The sequence below is a fragment of the Astyanax mexicanus genome, chromosome 1, assembly GCF_023375975.1.
Source record: "Astyanax mexicanus isolate ESR-SI-001 chromosome 1, AstMex3_surface, whole genome shotgun sequence".
NCBI lineage: Eukaryota > Metazoa > Chordata > Actinopteri > Characiformes > Acestrorhamphidae > Astyanax > Astyanax mexicanus.
In genome coordinates, this window is record NC_064408.1 from 117,364,666 (window position 1) to 117,385,798 (window position 21,133).

The following is a 21,133-nucleotide window of genomic DNA, read 5'->3' on the forward strand; positions in this document are numbered from 1 at the left end:
TAGTGCAGCAAAGCATTTAAATATAAAGAAAACACATGTTGTCCACTGCAATGCATGTAGGGTCTGAAAGCGATATATGGTATATTTGCACTCCTACCACTGGACTGATTACTTTGGACTGTTTGCATATACTGTATTGTTTCCAACCTCGCATTTACTATGTATATACAGCTCTGGAAAAAAAAGAGACCACTTAAAAAAAAGGAGTTTCTCTGATTTTACCAAATTGAAAACCTCTAAAATATAATCAAGAGGAATATAATCAAGATCACAAGCCATCTAACTAAACTGAACTGCTTACATTTTTCACCAGGAGTAAAGGCAAAAAGTTATCCAAAAGCAGTGTGTACGACTGGTGGAGGAGAGCATGCCAAGATGCATGAAAGCTGTGATTAAAAACCAGGGTTATTCCACCAAATATTGATTTCTGAACTCTTAAAACTTAAATATGAACATGAACTAGTTTTCTTTGCATTATTTGAGGTCTGAAAGCTCTCCATCCTTTTTTTGTTAGTTCAGCCATTTCTTATTTTTTGCAAATAAATGCTTTTTTTTAAAGGACAGCATTTTTGTTTGAAATTTGGGAGAAATTGTTTGGATAACTTTAAAGGCATAAAGTTATCCAAAAGCAGTGTGTAAGACTGGTGGAGGAGAACATGATGCCAAGATGCATGATGAAAAACCAGGGTTATTGCACCAAATACTGATTTCTGAACTCTTAAAACTTTATGAATATGAACTTGTTCAAATTCTTTGCATTATTTAAGGGTCTGAAAGCTTTGCATCTTTTTTTTTTTGTTATTTCAACCCTTTCTCATTTTTTGCAAATAAATGCTTTTTAAATGACAATAGTTTTGTTTGGAATTTGGGAGAAATGTTGTCTGTAGTTTAAAAAAAAAAGCAGTGTGTAAGACTGGTGGAGGAGAACATGCCAAGATGCATGCTAAAAACCTGTGATTAAAAACCAGGGTTATTCCACCAAATATTGATTTCTGAACTCTTAAAACTTAAATATGAATATGAACTTGTTTTCTCATTTTTCTCTGCAAATAACTGCTTTTAAATGACAATGAATTGTTTGTAGTTTATAGAATAAAACTATGATGTTCATTTTACTCAAACGTATACCTATAAATAGCAAAATCAGGGCACACACTGCAGGTTTGACTCATGAGACAGTCTGACCGGTGTGTAATTTTGCATTATAGAGAGGAGCTGACTGCAAATGGTCATTGTGGAGGAGATAAATAAGTGTCAGAGCTGCTTGGGGAATGTTGATACAGGCTAAAGAGTGAGATATCTCTCCATTGTAGTTTCCCACTGGTGTGAATTTCCAATTTAAGGGGTCCAGAGATGATGTCAAAGGGCTGGGTCGCCCCGGGCCACCCCGCGCTATCGGCTAGTATAGTTACATCTCTGTAAAAAAAAAAAAAAAACGTCGGAATTTGCTGGGGATAATGCGGCGGCGCTTCGACTGGAATTCCCGGCTCTGTTCTGAGGAGCAGCTCGAGCTGAAGTGACCCCACATGGAAAGGTCAGGCTTCTGTATCTTACTCTTGACAAACACAGGCGGCGAGGCCTGATTTGTGGCGGACGGCAATAGACACATTAATCAACACAAATGTAGTGACTGTCAAACATGGTTTCGGCTGTTCGGGGTGATGAAGGACTGACAGCAGCTAAAATGAGATTTCTTTTCCCCTGTGCTCGGCCTGCCTGTCTCACTCCTTCCTTCCTTCCTTCCTTCCTTCTTTTTTTCTCTCTATATAACACACACGCCCACGCACCCAAGGCCAAGCGACAGAACCAGGAGAAAAATGTAAAGAAAGAGGAGAACATCAGGATTTATATATTTCCTGTCAAAATAAGACTAAAACTAAATGGCCTTCGAAATAATGAAAATATTCAAAAATTAAATAAGATAAGTAAAATATGCAGACTACAGGGGTTCGACAATGAAACTGAAACACCTGGTTTTAGAGCACAATAATTGATTGTGGGGACGGACAGTTCTGGTGGAAACAGGAGAGTTGAGGTGAACATTGAATTTTGCCGTGATTTGATCAGCCGTGGTTTTATGTTTTTTGGATACAATCCGGGTTAGCACCCGAACATCCCTTTCAGACAGCTTCCTCTTACAGCGTCCACAGTTAATCCTGTTGGATGTGGTTGGTTCTTCTTGGTGGTATGCTGACATTACCCTGGATACCGTGGCTCTTGATGCATCACAAAGACTTGCTGTCTTGGTCACAGATGCTCCAGCAAGACGTGCACCAACAATTTGTCCTCTTTTGAACTCTGGTATGTCACCCATAATGTTGTGTGCATTGCAATATTTTGAGCAGAACTGTGCTCTTACCCTGCTAATTGAACGTTCACACTCTGCTCTTACTGGTGCAATAATGTGCAATTAATGAAGATTGAACACCAGGCTGCTCCAATTTAGCCATGAAACCTCCCACACTAAAATGACAGGTGTTTCAGTTTCATTGTCCAACCCCTGTACATTTCCTGTCAAAATAAGACTAAAACTAAATGGTCCATGAAAAAATGAGGGAAAAATAAATACAAGAAAATAATTAAAATATGCAGACTAATGCATAATCTACAGATATATTTATATATGAAAGAGAGAGCATATACAGGTGCTGGTCAACGAATTAGAATAATTTGAAATAGTGCAATCATGAAATTCTTTGAATGCATTTTTTGTGCAGAAAGCAAATCAGGTGTTCACCGCACCTGTCCTACTCGTTAGACTAATCACAGAACTCGTTACCTGGAAAAAAGTTTGCTCAGCTGAGCTTTCCAAAAGGCCCATTTAGGCCATTTAACTGTGACACTGTTGTTTTATTGAATTAGAATAATGGAGAAACTGTTTCATTGAATTAGAATAAATGCTCGAATTTTTGTTTTCTGTGAAGAGTGTTCACTGTGCAGTATAAAGTCAGGGTTGAGTAGAATTTCTAAGTTGTAAAATCAATCATGGGTAAGCAGCGCGACCTCTCAACCGGAATAGTGGCTCAAATTCAAGCCCTTCACCAACAAGGCTTGACCCAAACTAAAATTGCTGAGCAGCTCGGCATCAGCCAGTCTTCCGTCTGCAAAGCTCTCAAGAAAAACTGCAGCAAGCGCACCAACTGTTCCGGCATCCGAAAAACTTCTGCTCGCGACAACAAGCAGCTGAGAAAGATCGCAGTCAGCAACCGGTTCAAGTCCACTTCCGAGCTCACCGACTTGTGGAACAAGCAGACCGGCGCTGACGTCTCCAGATCAACCACTTACCGTCGTCTGCGCGAACTCGGCTTCAAATCTCGCGTTCCAGCAGTAAAACCGATGCTGAACAAGAAACAAATGGAGAAACGGCTGAAGTGGGCCAAAGAACACGGCGAGTGGACTGCTGAAGACTGGCAGAAAGTGGTCTTCAGTGACGAATCACGCTTCTGCATCTCCTTCGGTGACCAAGGTCCTCGTGTCTGGCGTCGTGGTGGCGAAACCTACAACCACGAGTGCGTGAAAAGATCCGTCAAGTTTCCCCAGAGCGTTATGGTCTGGGGATGCATGTCCGCTCGAGGTGTAGGGAAACTCTGCTTCCTCACGAAGACTGTCAATGCTGCCGTATATCAAGATGTTCTGGAAACGTTCCTGATTCCGACTGTTGAGGAACAGTTCGGCGAAGAAGACTTCATATTTCAACAGGATCTTGCACCGGCTCATGCGGCAAAGTCGACCAAAGATTGGTTCACTAAAAAACAGCTTGAAGTTTTGGCATGGCCGGCCAACTCGCCTGAACTCAATGTCATTGAAAACCTTTGGGCCATCGTCAAGCGGAAAATTTGCGACAGAAAGCCTACTACGCTGGACCAACTGAAGCAGAACATCGCCACTGCCTGGGAAGCTGTGAGTGCGCAAACTTGCGACAAGCTGGTCAAATCGATGCCGCGGAGACTTCAGGCAGTCATACAAGCCAAGGGGGCAGCCACAAAATACTGAGAAAGTGATGATTGTAATTATAATAAAAATTATTCTAATTCAATGAAACGGTTTCTCCATTATTCTAATTCAATAAAACAACAGTGTCACAGTTAAATGGCCTAAATGGGCCTTTTGGAAAGCTCAGCTGAGCAAACTTTTTTCCAGGTAACGAGTTCTGTGATTAGTCTAACGAGTAGGACAGGTGCGGTGAACACCTGATTTGCTTTCTGCACAAAAAATGCATTCAAAGAATTTCATGATTGCACTATTTCAAATTATTCTAATTCGTTGACCAGCACCTGTATATATATGAAAGAGCATGGCCAGAGAGCAGGTGGCGTCCTCTTAAGAGCTGTCCGTGGTGCTGAATTAATTCAGACTCGAGTCAAAACAAGCTTTTTAGCTTTTAATGGTTTCTAGAGGTTGAAAAACAAGTAGATCTGAACCCACATCTATGCTGAGTCTATATATATGTATATATACATATATATATATACGTATATATACGTATATATATATATATATATATATATATATATATATATATATATATACGTATATATACGTATATATATATATACGTATATATACGTATATATATATATATATATATATATATATATATATATATATATATATATATATATATATATATATATATATATATATTAATTTATGCAAAATACACACTCATTGACAAAAAACACACCAATGCACCAAAGAGGAGTACTGACATTTATTACTCTATAGGTAGACCCTAGTGAAAAAAGTAGATTAGCCACATTATAATTAATCAGTATATTTAAAGAGTGCTTTTTTGTACTTATTATACTTTAATTAAATAAAAATAGTACAAAAGTCTTGCTTAAATTGTGCTAAGTGAACTTAACTGTACTAAAATGGAACTATTTTAAATATACTTAATGACATTTAAACATTTAAACTACTTCATGTATGTAACCCAATATTTTAAATATGCTTACAATATGCTTAAAATTATAATACATTTAATGAGGATTACAGCTGTATCACTTTTCATCACCAGGTATATTAGACATGTATTAGAGTGTTTAACGATGTTAAATATATTTACGGACAAAAATATGCTTCTTGTTCCTGTCTTTTCTCAGTAGCACACTTCTAGTATATTTTAAGATACTGTACTACAATTTCATTTACTTATATTTATATTTTAATTTTAATTACAAAGCATTAAAAATACATTTTAACTTTTTTATTGTAATGTAAAACCTAAATATATTTTTAAAACATTTTTCTAAAAAGCTACATGATTGCACTTTAAGTGAACTACTGTAACATTTGTTTTTTTAACACACTTTGCTAAAAATGTACAAAATTATATTTGGAAATAAGTATTTTAGAAGTATATTAAATAACATTAAACTAAAAGTTGGTTTAATATATTGGTTTAAAATACACTATATTGCACTTTTTAAAACTTTAATAAACTTCTTTTTCACTACTTTATTATTTCTTAAAGACCAGCTTAAAAAACACAATAGTTTTACATAACATTGGAACATAACACTGCAATTTTGCTCTAGTTTTAGTTTTTTGTAGGGAGTGGTTGCAAATATGTGAGATGAACAATGTTCATGTTGTATGTTGATTACACAAATTAAGCTGAAGAAGTTTCATACTGAAAAATTACTTTTAACTATTTTTCCTAGATCTTTAAACTTAAAAATTGATTAAACTGTGATTAAAAACCAGGGTTATTCCACCAAATATTGATTTTTGAACTTTTTAAACTTTATGAATATGAACTTGTTTTCTATGTATAATTTGAGGTTGAAGCTTTGCATCTTTTTTCTCATTTTCTGTAAATAAATGCTCTAAATGACAATATTTTTATTTGGAATTTGGGAGAAATGTTGTAGTTTATAGAATAAAACATAAATGTTCATTTTACTCAAACATAAACCTATAAATAGCAAAATCAGAGAAATTGATTCAGAAACTAAAGTGGTGTCTTCATTTTAATGTATTTTTTTCTTCCAATGAGTGTATGGAAAGAAGATGGCTGGAGAGCAGGTGGCATCCACTTAAGAGCTGTCCATGGTACTGAATTAATTCAAGCCTCGAGTTACAGCAGGCTTTTAGCTTTTAATACGAGGTTAGGAAGGTTACGAAAGAGCTCAGAACCCACAACCATGCCAGGTCCATACATTAATTCATGCAAAATATAAATTATTACCATCTGGAAAAAAAAAAAAACTGAAGCAACAGAGATCAGAGAAACAAAGTGAAAGTGTGGCGCCGCCTTCTGAAGGTCCTGGAGGTGTTTTGGACCGAAGACGAACTGTAAAGTCCAGCCGCACCTGTCGTAGCACCTGGTGCCTCTTATAAACCCAAAGCTCTCCAAATCATACATTAATAGATCCGTGAAACAGGGCCGTCCTTCATTTACATATCCTAATCTGCGGCAGTGACTGATAACGAGACGGGCATCTCGCGGCGGAAGCTGTGGCATTCCAGTGCCCTACAGTGTGTAGTAATAAGTTGCAGGATTAATATTCCAAAGCCCATAAAATTCCAGAGAACATTAAGCTGAAACGTGTGAGCCAAGGCCCCAGCCGGGCCTGAATTATTCAGTGTGTAAATGATGGAACAGATGGGGGAGGCGTCCTGTGGTCAAGTCAAGGGGGTGGCAGGTGGAAAAAGAGGGACAGAGATGAGTGAGATACAGAGAGAGAGATATAGAGGGTGGAAGTGAGTGTTTCTATTTGTGTGGAGGGAAGAGACTGGAGATTGTGTAAAGATTGGTGACCAAGTAAGAACCTGCAGTTCTTTGATTCAGATGGAACTGTATATGTGTCGAAGTCATGATGGTATATGCAGGTGATCACTATTCAATATTAGTGTGAAATGATGAGGTAATTGGAGAAAAAAGTTGAGATTGGAGGCATATAGAATCATATGGCAACCTGAAAGCTAAAACTTTGCCTACAGATGTTGTAGTTGGGCCTGTAGATCCTGCTCTGCACTTACAGAATGCCAAAGCTGCCATCCCAGCTGAGACAGAGACAAAGAGAAAAAGAGAGAGCAAGATAAAGACAGAGAGGGGCAGAGAGGGACAAAGAGAGCAAGAGAGACAGGGAGAAACAGAGAGAGCAAGAGAGAAAGACAGAGAGAGCATGGGAGAGACAGGGAGAAACAGAGAGAGCAAGGGAGAGCAAGAGAGAGACAGAGAGAGAAAGGGAAGGAGAAACAGAGAGAGACAGAGAACAATAGAGAGACAGAGAGAGAAAGGGAGGGAGAAACAGAGAGAGACAGAGAGAGCAAGAGAGAGACAGAGAAAGAAAGGGAGGGAGAAACAGGGAGAAACAGAGAGAGCAAGAGAGACAAAGAGAGAAAGGGAGGGAGAAACAGAGAGAGACAGAGAGAGCAAGAGAGAGACAGAGAGAGAAAGGGAGGGAGAAACAGAGAGAGACAGAGAGAGCAAGAGAGAGACAGAGAGAGAAAGGGAGGGAGAAACAGAGAGAGACAGAGAGAGCAAGAGAGAAAGACAGAGAGAGCATGGGAGAGACAAGGAGAAACAGAGAGAGCAAGAGAGAGACAGAGAGAGACCAAGAGAGATACAGATAGAGCAATAGAGTGATAGAGAGAGCAAGAGAGACAGCAAGATAGAGAGAGTAAGAGAAAGACAGAGAGAGAAAGAGAGACAAAAATAGCAAGAATGAGAGACAAAGAGAGCAAGATAGAGAGGCAGAGAGAGCAAGAGAGAGCAAGAGAGAGAAAGAGAGAGAGCGAGAGAGAGATAGAGATAGAGAGAGAGAGAAAGATACAGAGAAAGGATGAGAGAGAGAGAGATTTTACATGATTTTATAAAGATTTGAGTGTTTAAATGATTTAAAGAGAGAGATAGAGAGGATGCCTGTGTTATTTCTGTTATTTGTGTAAAGTGTGCGATTGGATTAGGAGGACTGGTGGTTGTTTGATTTCTGAATTTGGCAACCCAGCTGATCCCATGTCAAGCAGAGACATGTCTAACAGTCAAAAATATCTTACCATGAGGTATAGCACCTAAACGTAGCCTCTCATAGCCAATCAGTGTGCCAGTTGTCATTCCCTTTAAGAGCCAGATGCGCTCTGACTTTGGCGTGTTCGTATCTTAACAGTGCAGTGCTTTTGTGCATCTACTGACCTGTGCATTTACAATGCGAAGATACACCAGCAGCTCATTTAACGGAACAATAATGTTATTTTATTCTTTATTCTGTTTATTGTTAATGTAAAAGATAGATTTGCAACATGCACCTGCGTAGGTACTGTATGGACGGGTAACTATTGACAGGGTTGTTGTCAGGGTATTAATCAGAGAGTGGAGCACCTCTAATTTCTATTTTCTATTCTATTTATCTGAACACACCTCGCTTCCAGACCACCACACCCATCAGTGTAGATTTATTCCTAAACTCTGACGCTATTTTAACAGTGTTGGCGCAAGGCGGGGTGTATGATAGCAACGAGCATCACAGCTCACTTTGCGCAATCTAATTAGACCACACCTGTAAAAGAGGCATTCTGTGGTCAAGTAAAGGAGGCTTAAGGTGGGGGAAAAAAGACAGAGAAAGAGAGGAAAAAAGAGAGATATAAAGATATCGTGGATATCTCTATCACAGTGAGGTAAACTCTCTCTCGCACGCCTCAACATCTGCTCTGGCTTCACACGTTCACCTTTAAGCGAGTAAAGTTTTTGCTTTCTGCAAGCTGTTTTGGGAGCAGTCGGTGCATTGGGCTGATGCAAGCAGTTGCATCACTCAAACGTAAGAAAGCGCCGCCGCTCTGACTGCTCTTAAAAGAGGAATCACTGCAGGTGTGCTTTCTGTTTGATGTCTCCTCTGCGTATTCCGGGCGTGATGGACCGTTTTGGCAATAGGGTTAAGGCTTGTCTTACAATACAATTCATCATTCTCTTTCAGGCTGTTTTATACATATTTCTCTGTCTGTCTGTCTGTCTGTCTGTCTGTGTGTATGTGTGTGTCTATGTGTGTGTTGCTGTGTTTGATCCCACCTTCCAATCCATTCAGTTCCAGAAGATGTTCACCCGACAGTAATACAGTTAAAAATCGCACCTTGTGTTCTCAGCTTAATTACTCAGGAATCTCTTCACACATCAACATAATCCATATATGGTTAGAAAGGGCAGAGCTTACTATTTCTAAAAATAGTGATCACATCCCAGTGCAGTAAAGCTAAATCTACAAGAAACCCATTGAGAAAAACACCTAAAAAAGTGAGATCTCCTTCCCCAACCAATATTATTTACCTTTAGTGCTTCAAACATATTTATATGATGCTTCAAACCAAATAATATCAGTAAATAAAGACTCAAAAGTGTCCACAGAAAAAAAAAGTGTGAAACTACCTGCTTTACTCCAACTAAAGCTAGGTATGCTGTGCGCACTACTTTATATAGTTTTTATTTTACTCGCACATTTTTACTAAGTAGTTATTTTAAACTAAACATTTTTATTTATTCAGATTAAAAAGTTTATATTTTTTGTATATAGTTTTCTTTGTGTGTCCTGATTAAAATACTGAAAGGCATAGTCTGCTCTGAGTGTCAGGTTTTAGTATCTACATGTATCCTAGAGGTGTGATTATTGATTATCAAGATAAATAAATAACTCCGCCTGATGCTGTTTCTCCATGTATTTTATCAAAGTAATAATTAATAAGTCATGTAATGAACTATCACCAATATTTTTATGCTTCCAACTCATAAACACTCTAGTCTAACCATTTATGAATAGATATCTTAGGTATGAATATATTTAAAATCTATATATTCAAAAAGAATAAAAAAAAACTTGGTAAAATTTTGACCAAAACATGATCAGTTCCAGTAAAATATAACAATTCTGCTTCCTTTTACATTTTAAATGATTCTATTTTAGAGCAGCCGTATGTCTTCTGGAGTAAAAGAGATCAGGGCATGTGTCTGTCTGATATAATTACTGTGTTATAAGACCTGAAAAAGAGGAACTGAAAACAAAAACGGAGAAAAAACACACCAAAACAGCCTAGAGTTCAAAGGGTTAACTTCTGATTATTCGGCTCACTTTTGTTGACTTTCCAGTTAAGATCTAAGTTTCTAAATCTTAATTACAAGATGCCAAATTCTGTTTGTCTAATTATCCAGTTCTACCTTAATTATTTGTCTGATGTCTGAACCTCTTGGGGCCCTATTTTGGCGATCTACAGGTGAGCCGTCAACTGTGCACAATGCAGCTTGATTTAGGGATTGTCGGGGTGTCTTTGCTGTCATAATAACAGGAAAAGTACACCTTCCATTTGGGCGCAACATGAAACAAACCAATCAGCGTGTCAGCTGTCATTCCGTTTAAAAGCCAGGTGTGCTCTGACTTTGGCAGATTGCTATTTTAACAGCGCAGAGTGTTAAAGAAAGCTGACCTGCTCGTTTATGTTGAGAAGGTGTGTGAGCAGGTTCCTAAATATCCAAAAAAAGATGAAAAGATCCTACTTTTCATTCCTGATTATTTGATTCCTGATTTTTTTTGTTCTGCTTCATGTTCCTGATTATACAATTCCTTCTGCTCTTTATTTGGTGGTTACATCTTATGTTTTAGACTGGTCAATTCCACTTCTGTTGCTAATTATCTGATTCCACTTTTTGCTGCTAATCACCTGATTTCCCCCCGTCCATTCCTGATTACTGGATCACACATCTTCTCCTGTTTCTATCTAGTCAATTCCACTTCTTTCCAGTCCCTGATTGGCTCATTCCACTTTCTGTTCCTGTTGATTATACATTTACATCTGCTGTTCTGATATCTGACCCACCTTCTACCCAACTTCCACACTTTCCTGAGCTTCCAACACTCTGGTTTCTGATTGGCCAATTATATCTCTCTAGACAGGCTGTACCTTGCGTTCCTGATTATTTGATTCTACCTTCTATTACTGATTGTTTTCCTGTTTACTGTTAACTTCCCATCACTCCAGCAGGAGGGCACTTCTTCAGATTTGTCCGTGTCTCTGTGGTGATTCTCCTCTCACGTCTCTGCTGATTGGAGATTGCAGTGACCGACTCTTTGCTCGAGTTTGTACTCAAAGTGACTAGCTCTCAAAAGCAACCTATAATAAAGGGCTACATATTCACAACAATGAACACCTGGTAATGGTAACAAGGGGGTGGGGCTTCATACTGACACTGATGTCACTTTCTAGTTCCCTTAACTTTTCTGAAGGTGTACATTTTTCAACAGCCACCCTGTTCAATTCAATGTCCAGGGCCCTATTTTGGTGATCTATAGGTGAGCCATCAACTGTGCACCGTGCAGCTTGATTTAGGGTGTGTCAGTGTGTCTTTGCTATCATAACGACAGGAAAAGTTCACATTGCACCATTCGAAACACGAAAAAAGGCTTGTACCAATTCTTTTAATTAATCATAGATGTGTTAATTTGGGTTCATGTCTTCGTGCAGCTTGATTTAAGGCATGTCAGTGTCTTTGCTATCATAACCACAGGAAAAGTACACATTGCACGATTCCAAAAACGAAAAAGGCTTGTACCAATTCTTTTAATTAATCATAGATGTGTTGATTTGGGTTAACGTCTTCATTACAGGCAGGTTATTAAGGTTCTGCAACCAGGGCCCTACTTTTTCTAAATGCACTATTTTCCAATGTGCTATTCCAGCAGGACAATGCTTGTCCACAAACTGCTGCTTTGACATTTAAGTCTTAATTACAAGATGCCATATTCTGTTTTCTAATTATGCAGTTCTACTGTATTTTTTGCACTATAAGGTGCACTTAAAATACTTTTATTTTCTAAAAAAATGTCAGTGTGCCTTATAATCAGGTACCAGTCAGGTATTAAGGAGCAGTAAAGCCACTCCGCTAAAATACAGCGTTTATACAGGAGTTTCAGTTTCGTTCTTTGGTGCCAAGGCTGGAGCAGTATTAGCATTAGCCGCTAATCACTAGCTCCTTTGCTGTTCAGAGATGTGTATTATCAGCCTGCAGCCTGCTGCTAACCCCAGCTAGCACTGCTGGAACAGCATTATCAAAAGCCGCTAACCGCACTAAGCACTAGCTCTTTCGCTGTTCAGAGGTATTATCAGCCTGTAGCCTTCTGCTAACCCTGGCTAGCACTACTAGAGCAGCATTGGCATTAACAGTTAACCGCAGGAAGCGCTAGCTCTTTTACTGTTCAGAGATGTGTATTATCAGCCTGTAGTTTGCTGCTAACCCTGGCAAGCACTCCTGGAGCAGCATTAGCATTAGCCGCTGACCACGCTAAGTGCTAGCTCTTTCGCCATTCAGAGATGTGTATTGTCGGCCTGTAGCCTGCTGCTAACCCTCTCTAGCATTGCTGGAGCAGCAGCAAGACATGCTGAATTAGAAGGAAAACATGACGACACCCCTGTTCCTTACTAGTGTTGCATAATGCACCTTATATTCCAGTGCACCTTATAGTGCAAAAAATACAGGGACCCTATTTTAGCGATCTATAGGCGAGACGTCAACTGTGCACCATGCAGGTTGATTTAGGGCGTGTCAGAGCGTCTTTGCTATCATAACGACAGGAAAAGCACACCATGCACGATTCGAAACACACAAAAGGCATGTACTAATTTCGCTTAGTTAATTATGGGTGTGTCTGAGACGTAACAAAAAAAAAAAAAAAAAAACAATCGGCATGTCAATTGGCATTTTCTTTAAGAGCCTTCTGTGCTTCTGTGCATTTTAGCAGAGGAAACTCTCATTTACTCATTTAGGAAAACAGCAGTGTTATTTTATTCTGTTTTCTTTAAAGATTTTTTCAAAGATTCAAAGATTTCATCTGTCCCTTATTGATGTAATGTGTGGATGCCCTATCAATATCAACAGTGTTCAACGTCCAACTTCTGAGCTAAATGGATGCAGCATTAATCTGCTATTGGGAGTGTAAGAAACCTTTTTTTTTTCTTTCATCAATAGTTAAAGATGTTTGTGTGTGTGTATTTGTGTGTAAAAGTGTGTATAAGTGTGTGTGTGTGTTTTATCTCCCTGTTGGTTTGCTAAGGTTAAGAAGTTCACCTCTCATTCACCAGCAGTGTTTTGTTTGATTGAATGCTTTGACCCGATTGACTCCTGATGCTTTTCTTTCCTCTACTCAATATAAAACATCATCCCCTGTATTGAGGGCTAGACATAACACTTGTTTCCATTCAAATCAAGCCTTTGGATGTGTTTTCATGTGGTGATCTCACTGTAGTCTTTATCTGTTTCCCAGCATTCATCATGATGCCACTCGCCATTCGAGTTCTTTAACTCTTGGCCCTACTTTTTCTAATCACACACTCTGGTTCAATATTCCAGCAGGACAATGCTCGTTCACATACTGCTGATTTGACCTGGTCGACTCCTGTAGCTGTTTTTTTTTTTCTCTACTCAATCTAAAACCACCAAACAATACTAATAATACACAGTGAACACACATCTGTATCTTACCCATAGGGATTCAAAAATATTTAGCCACTGGGAATTTTAGAATCCTCCTTTTCCGAATCTTATCAATAGTTGATGAGATGATAAAATACAGCTCTGGAAAAAAAAATAACCTTAAAATTATGTTTCTTTGATTTTACTGAATTGAAAACCTCTAGAATATAATCAAGAGAAAGCTGGATGATCACAAGCCATCAAACCAAACTGAACTGCTTGAAGTTATCCAAAAGCAGTGTGTAAAACTGGTGGAGGAGAACATGATGCCAAGATACATGAAAACTGTGATTAAAAACCAGGGTTATTCCACCAAATATTGATTTCTGAACTCTTAAAACTTTATGAATATGATTTTGTTTTCTTTGCATTATTTGAGGTCTTTTTTTTGTTATTTCAGCAATTTCTAATTTTCTGCAAATAAATGCTCTAAATGACAATGTGGTTATTTTTCTAATTTGGGAAAAATGTTGGCTATGCCATGGCCAGCCTATCGCCAAAACTGTCACCAATCTTTCAGTATTTTATTTTGTTGTTGGTTTTCTAAGGTTAAAAAGGTTCACCTCTCATTCACAAGCAGTGTTTTTTTTTTGTTTGTTCGTTTGATTGTAGCAGCCAGACTCTAGACCAGACTCTAGACCAGACATACTGTAACACTCGTTGTGACAGCAAGGACATGTTAATCAGAACCCTATCTTTTCAAAATGCATTCTTTAATGTGCTATTCCAGCAGGACATAACTCATCCGCATGCGGGTGCATCTCAAAAAAAAATTATATCATTGAAAAAAGTTACTTTATTAAAAAAAATTCAGTTCAAAGTTTGAAACTCATTTATTGTATAGATGTATTCAACACACAGAGTGATCTATTTTAGGTGTTTATTTATTTTATTGTTGATGATTATGGCTTATAGCCAATGAGAAACCTAAAAATCAGTGTCTCAGAAACTAACTTAAAATATTATATAAGACCAATTGTGGGCATACTTTTAGCAGTGTGGGCAGTGTGCCAAGTCCTGCTGGAAAATGAAATCCTCATCTCCATAAAGGTTGTCAGCAGCAGAGGGAAGCATGAAGTGCTGTAAGATTTTGTGGGAAAACAAAACTGCACTGACTTTAGACTTGATAATAAAACACAGTGTTCCCTGATTGGAAATGTGTGTGAAGCTATTAGATGCCCTTTCAATATCAACAGTGTTCAACATCCAACTTCTTAATTAAAGGGAAAGCAGCATTAATCTGCCACTAGGAGTTTTATAATCTTTCTTGGCGCCACTTTAAAATAAGACTAACGTTATAAAGGATTTATAAATGGTTTGTAAATTAGATTATTACTTATTATTATTGATTAGGTTGTAAATGCCTTAAAAACAAACAATTGATAAGCAGTTAAAACACATCAATTAAAAAAGCAACTGTGTGGCAACTTAGTCATTGGATTTATGGTAAATAGTTAAACATACTTATAAATATATTAATATTATGAGTTTAATGCTGATTGATGGAAACACAAAGTAAGATCAGTATCTAGAAAGATACTGATAACTTTCATTGATATATTTTCAACTAATGATTAGTTAATGGAAACAAAGCAGTAGTTAATCAGAATTTGAATAGTAACAAATGCTCACACTGACACTTATTATTCATCAGCATGAATATACATATTAAAAATGTTAGCAAATCATTAGCTCATCAGAATTTAAATATCAATAAAGCGCTAGTAAATACGAATTTTAAACCGTGCAAATGTTCATCAATTGCAGTTCATTTTGCCAATGCATTTATTAGTTTATTAGTTATTTACAAATGTGATAGCAACTTTTTAGTTTCTTAAAATGTGAAAAAATAACAGTTATAAATCATTAGTTAATGGTATATTATATGAAAGTTATTATAAAGTGTTGTAGAAACGAGGGTGGAATCACTACTTTACTAATTTTCAGCTCAATGTTGCCATTTCTATTTACGTTATATATATTAACTGCTTATTAATGGGTTTTAAAGTATTTGCCACCTAATTAATAACCATTAATAAACCCTTTATAAAGTAGTCTTATTTTGGTCCTATGTAGTTGCACGGTAACAATTCATGTAACTACAGTGTAACTACCGATGAAGTATACATTGTTACAGATTAACTACAGAGGTACAGGTTATGTAATTACACATGTGTATTAAGGTTAATTTTGACTTGTGTAAGTACCCGTGTCTACTAGGGGGCGTGTACTTACAACACATGTGTAACAACATGTGTGTACTTAATCAGCCCTAATTACATACTAGACAATAGCTGTTGGATAAGTTTATACTCAACTTATCACACACACACACACACATATATTACACATATATGTAAGTACACACACATATATGTGTTGCATGTGTGAGTACACTTGCTCTATCACTTGTGTATGTCAAAATTAACCTTAATACACATGTGTAATTACATAACCTGTTCCTCTGTAGTTAATCTGTAACAATGTGTACTTCATCAGTAGTTACACTGTAGTTACATGGATTGTTACCGTGTAACTACATAGTACTTAGGGACATTTATTATAAAGTGGGACCCTTATTTTAACCCTTGTGTGGTGTTCGGGTCTGTGGGACCCGTTTTCATTTTGCATCAAATGATATATATATATTTTTTTTTTCGAACTCAAACTCATTGGCATTGGCTCATTTTTTGTGAAAAACATATATCAAAACACATTTTCGAAAAACACACACTGTACAAAAAAAAAAGCAGCACTTTTTGAAAGAAATGTAACATAAGAAAGGTAAAGGGCAAATATTAACCATGTAAGCTGTTTATATTGCTTGAAATTTAGGTGAAGCAAGCATGGGTAAAGCATTTAATGTAGAATTGCTTAATTTTGCTGAATTAAATACAAGTAACAAAGTAAACGAGTAACAAAAATATGAACACCACACAAGGGTTACCTCCTTCTTTTTCCCATTTTTTCAATAGTTGTAGATGCTTTTGATTTACTGATCAAATACGTATATCTTCTCTGTAGCAACCAGACTCAGACTCCAGACCAGACGTAACACTGGTTTTGTTCAGACCGAGCCCTGGACGTGTCTACATGTGTCCGTGTGGCGAGACAAGGTGCGAACAGCCTTGTTTTCCAGCCTTCATCATGATGCCACTCGCCATTCTTAGCCACGCTGTTCAATTCTGCAGCGCCACAGCGGCTCCACACACCCCTGCAGAACTCGAGAATTGAGAGCGAAAGAACAGGATGACATTCAGGCGCTGACGTGGAACTAATTTTCTGCCCGTTTAGCTTTTCCTTGGTGACTCCTTGCCGTCAATAGCACTCAATATGAGCGAGCCGACGCTCTTTTAAATGACCACAAAAGGCTGTGATTTGAGGGGCCGCCGCCGCCGCCATCTGCATAGCTGAAGCCGAAAAGAGAGAGAGAGAGAGAGAGAGAGAGAGAGAGCGACGGCGGGGGAAATTAAAAAAACAACACTCCTCACCTTCGTAATAGATTTTAAATCCGTGGGCGCTCACAGCGAAGTCGCTGGTAAGGCGAAGGGAGAAAATAGAGCCGGTGCTTGTGACTGGCGCCGGCACCTGGAATCCTGTTAACCTGAGAACGAGAGAAAAAGAGAGAGAGGAAAAGAGAGAGAGAGATGGATTTCAGTCAGAAACAAGAATAAAAAAAAAAAGCTACGACAAACCACAAGGGTCGCTCGACATAAAAACGGAAAAATATGTCGACACTAAATTACATTAATTGTTTATTATATTTCATGTGGAGGTAATAAAGTCTGCGCATGCTGACTCTGCTGGGCCTGATTCAATGGGAAACGTGTGGCGTAATTCAATTAAGTTCATGCAATAATTCATCTTTTCCTGAGTTAGAGAGCTGAGAGAGCCCAACACAACACTGCACATGCTTCACACATACTGTACACCAAACAAACACAGTACATATACAGGGGTTGGACAATGAAACTGAAACACCTGGTTTTAGAGCACAATAATGTATTGTGGTTATGATATGACAGTTCTGGTGGAAACAGGAGAGTTGAGATGCACATTGAATTCTGCTGGATTTGATCAGCCGTGGTTTTATGTTTTTTGGATACAATCCGGGTTAGCACCCGAACATCCCTTTCAGACAGCTTCCTCTTACAGCATCCACAGTTAATCCTGTTGGATGTGGTTGGTCCTTCTTGGTGGTATGCTGACATTACCCTGGATACCGTGGCTCTTGATGCATCACAAAGACTTGCTGTCTTGGTCACAGATGCTCCAGCAAGACGTGCACCAACAATTTGTCCTCTTTTGAACTCTGGTATGTCACCCATAATGTTGTGAGCATTGTAATATTTTACTGCTAAGACACACAGCTCTAAAAAATTATGAGTTTCTTTGATTTTATTAAATTGAAAACCTCTGGAATATAATCAAGAGGAAGATGAAACCAAGCTAAACTGCTTGAATTTTTGCACCATGAGTAAAGGTGAGTAAAGTTATGCAAAATCAATGTGTAAGACTGGTGGAGGAGAACATGATGCCAAGAAGCATGAAAACTGTGATTAAAAACCAGGGTTATTCCACCAAATATTGATTTATGAACTCTTAAAACTTTATGAATATCAACTTGTTTTCTTTGCATTATTTGAGGTCTGAAAGCTCTGAATCTTTTTGTTATTTCAGCCATTTCTCATCTTCTGCAAATAAATGCTCTAAATGACAATATTTTTATCCAGAATTTGGGAGAAATGTTGTCTGTAGTTTATAGAATAAAACAAAAATAAACATATACTTTTAAATAGCAAAATCAGAGAAACTGACTCAGAAAGTGGTCTCTGATTCATTCTTTTTCCAGAGATGTAAAATGACTTATTACAGTCGAGTTTTTGACTTTTGCTTTGATTTGATGAAATCCTTTTATCATACATCACTGTTACATTTCAAAGCACTCCATTCACTACTGTCTACATAAACTATAATAAAAAGAAACATTTCACACTTTAAAAAAATAGATGCTTCAAGGATTATTTGAGTCAACCTTATTTACATCTTTATAAGAGCCACGTTGCTTCAAATGTAGGGCACATTTTCACACCTGCACTTTTCCTTCCAGTTAAAGCAGACTCTGCTTAGGTTTTCCCTTGGTTTTATTTGTTTGTGCAGGTGGGATAACAGGAATCAAACCTGGATATGGACCAAAAATCACACCAGGCCCTTCGGAGGATGCAGTCCTGCTGCAATTTTAGTCCTGAGTTCATGCCTACATCTCAGAAACCGCCTTAATAAAGGTCACAAATCATAAACTTTTGGCACCAGATGCTAGTGCTCTTAGAATCCTGCTTTGATACAGTAAGGCATCCAATCCTTCTATCAAAACTGCATGATCTGAACACCTGGGACTCTAGTCTACTGTATTTTTCGCACTATGGTGCCTGGATTATAAGGCGCATTTTATGCAACACTAGTAACTAGTAACTAGTAGTAGGAACAGTGGTAAATAAACAAAACTGTGATTAAAAAAACGAGCGCTGGATGTAAATCTACACAGATTTCTCTTCTCAAAACGGTTTATTTGGGTGAGTAAAGCGCTTCCATTTAGATTTCCACTAAAGCTGGAGCATTAGCATTAGTTGCTATCAGCTAGCGGTTAGCACAGGGTTCATACACATTTTAACCAATACATTTCCATGACTTTTTAATTACTTCTCCATGCCTTCAAGGCAAATTGTCATGACCCTACAATGTTTAAAACATCAGTACAGAGACATAAAATGGTCTAAAATGAATCAGATAAAATGTTGACACACAAGCTTTAATAATAAAATGTGTGTCAGATCCTGAGAGCTCCATTGAGTAGAGCTAAATAACTGAATTAACTCTGAGCTGATGTATTTATAGCTCAAAATAGATTTTCTCCATCGATAAACAGAAACACAAAAATTTGTAGACCAAATTTCCATGACTTTTCCAAAACTTTCTGGGTATTTTTATTTTTCCAAAACTTCTCCAGGCCTGGAAATTTCTTTTTTTTAAATCCCATGACTTTTCCAGGTTTTTAATGGCCGTACAAACCCTGTTAGCAGCTAATGCTGCCTGTCAGCGCTACACTGAGGAACCCTGAGTGTTCTGGTAAACCAGGGCAATATTAGCTTGCAGTTCATCCCATGTAGCTTATTTTAACACGGTAAACGCACAAGCTTCAGTCCAATATACTCACCTCTGAACAGCAAAAGTGCTAGCGTTTAGTGCTGTGCTTAGCGGCTAATGCTGATGCTGCTCCAGCAGTGCTAGCCGGGGTTAGGAGCAGAATACAGGCCGATATTCTCATCTCTGAATGGCCAAAGGGCTAGCGCTCAGTGTGGTTAGCGGCTAATGCTAATTCTGCTGGAGAACTAAACTGAAAATCCTGTGTAACTCTGTGTACCGTGTACTTCAGTGGAGTGGATTTACTGCTCCTTAATACCTGACTGGTAAAATTCATACATAAGGTGCACTGACGATTTTTGGGAAAATTAAAGGATTTTAAGTGCACTTTATAGTGTAAAAAATACAGTAGTTCAAATTATATCTGATTAACTACTGAAAGTAGTTTGATACCTTTGGTGGTCATACTTCTTTTTTTTTCCCATTTGTTCTGAATCAGGAGGATCCTCAAGGCTCAGTCCTTGGACCACTTTTGTTTATTGTGTTCTTGCCTCATTCTAATCACATAATACAGTACCAGAACCAAACGTTTGGACACACCTCCTCTTTTAATGTTTTTTTTATATGTCTATATGTTTTTTATATGTTTAACGTGCAATGTATTTCTCACCTTTTCATCTACTATTTATTTGATATTTATTCACTGTTACTTCTATTACTTGCAATAATACTGGTCACACCCTACCATAATCATATCTCCTGTAACCTTATTTTAGCGGCACTATATGTATATAATTTTTTCCTTTACTATATATACATTTTTAAGTATCTTATATATTTCCTGTAATTTTTTGTATACATATTTTTTTTTTTCTATCTAATCTTATCTTATCTTATCTTATCTTATCTTATCTTATCTTATCTTATTCTTTTCTCCTACATTGTAAATAAATAGTGAAGTGATCCAGACTATGAAGGAACACATAAAAAATCATGTTGTAACTTAAACCTGTTAAACAAACCTAAAAAATGCTCTGTAAAGAAGCTTTTAGGTGCTCTTATCTGATGCTGGTTACTTATTCTGATGAAATTATCCTGTGTAACAAAGGGAACTTCCTTTCCTGGGGCGGTCCTGATGAGAGCCAGTTTCATCAGTATAATGTTTTTGATGGTCTTTTTCCGGCGACTGCATTTGCGGATACTTTTTTTTTTCTTTATTTAGTTGAGTAGTTCTTGCTTCTCATAATGTGGATTAAACTGTATACCAACTCTATTTAACTAAAAAGTAATTAACTCTTGATGAGTTCAGCACAGCTGTTAACTAAAAGCTTAAAATTCCAGGTGACTCTACCTCATAAAACTGACTGAGAAAATCCAGCCAAGCTGAGCAAAACTGTCATTTAAGCCTAGTTTTCATAGTCTGCATGCAGAAAACATTCAAATAATGAAAAACCTTTGAATTTATGGTCTGTTCAGACTTTTGACTGGTACTGTATATGGGTACACCTCCTAATATATTGCTTGGTAAGTGTCTAC

General features: G+C 37.6%; 1 protein-coding gene across 2 annotated transcripts in view; it reads right to left on the minus strand.

Annotated features, from left to right (window-relative positions):
- The window catches only part of csmd3a (CUB and Sushi multiple domains 3a), a 777,572-nt gene that overhangs the window by 613,272 nt on the left and 143,167 nt on the right, over positions 1-21,133 (minus strand). For both annotated transcript variants that reach the window (XM_049467549.1, XM_049467548.1), the window contains exon 3: positions 16,948-17,060. In XM_049467549.1, coding sequence (XP_049323506.1) covers positions 16,948-17,060 — 113 coding nt within the window. The remainder of the gene's footprint in view (positions 1-16,947; positions 17,061-21,133) is intronic.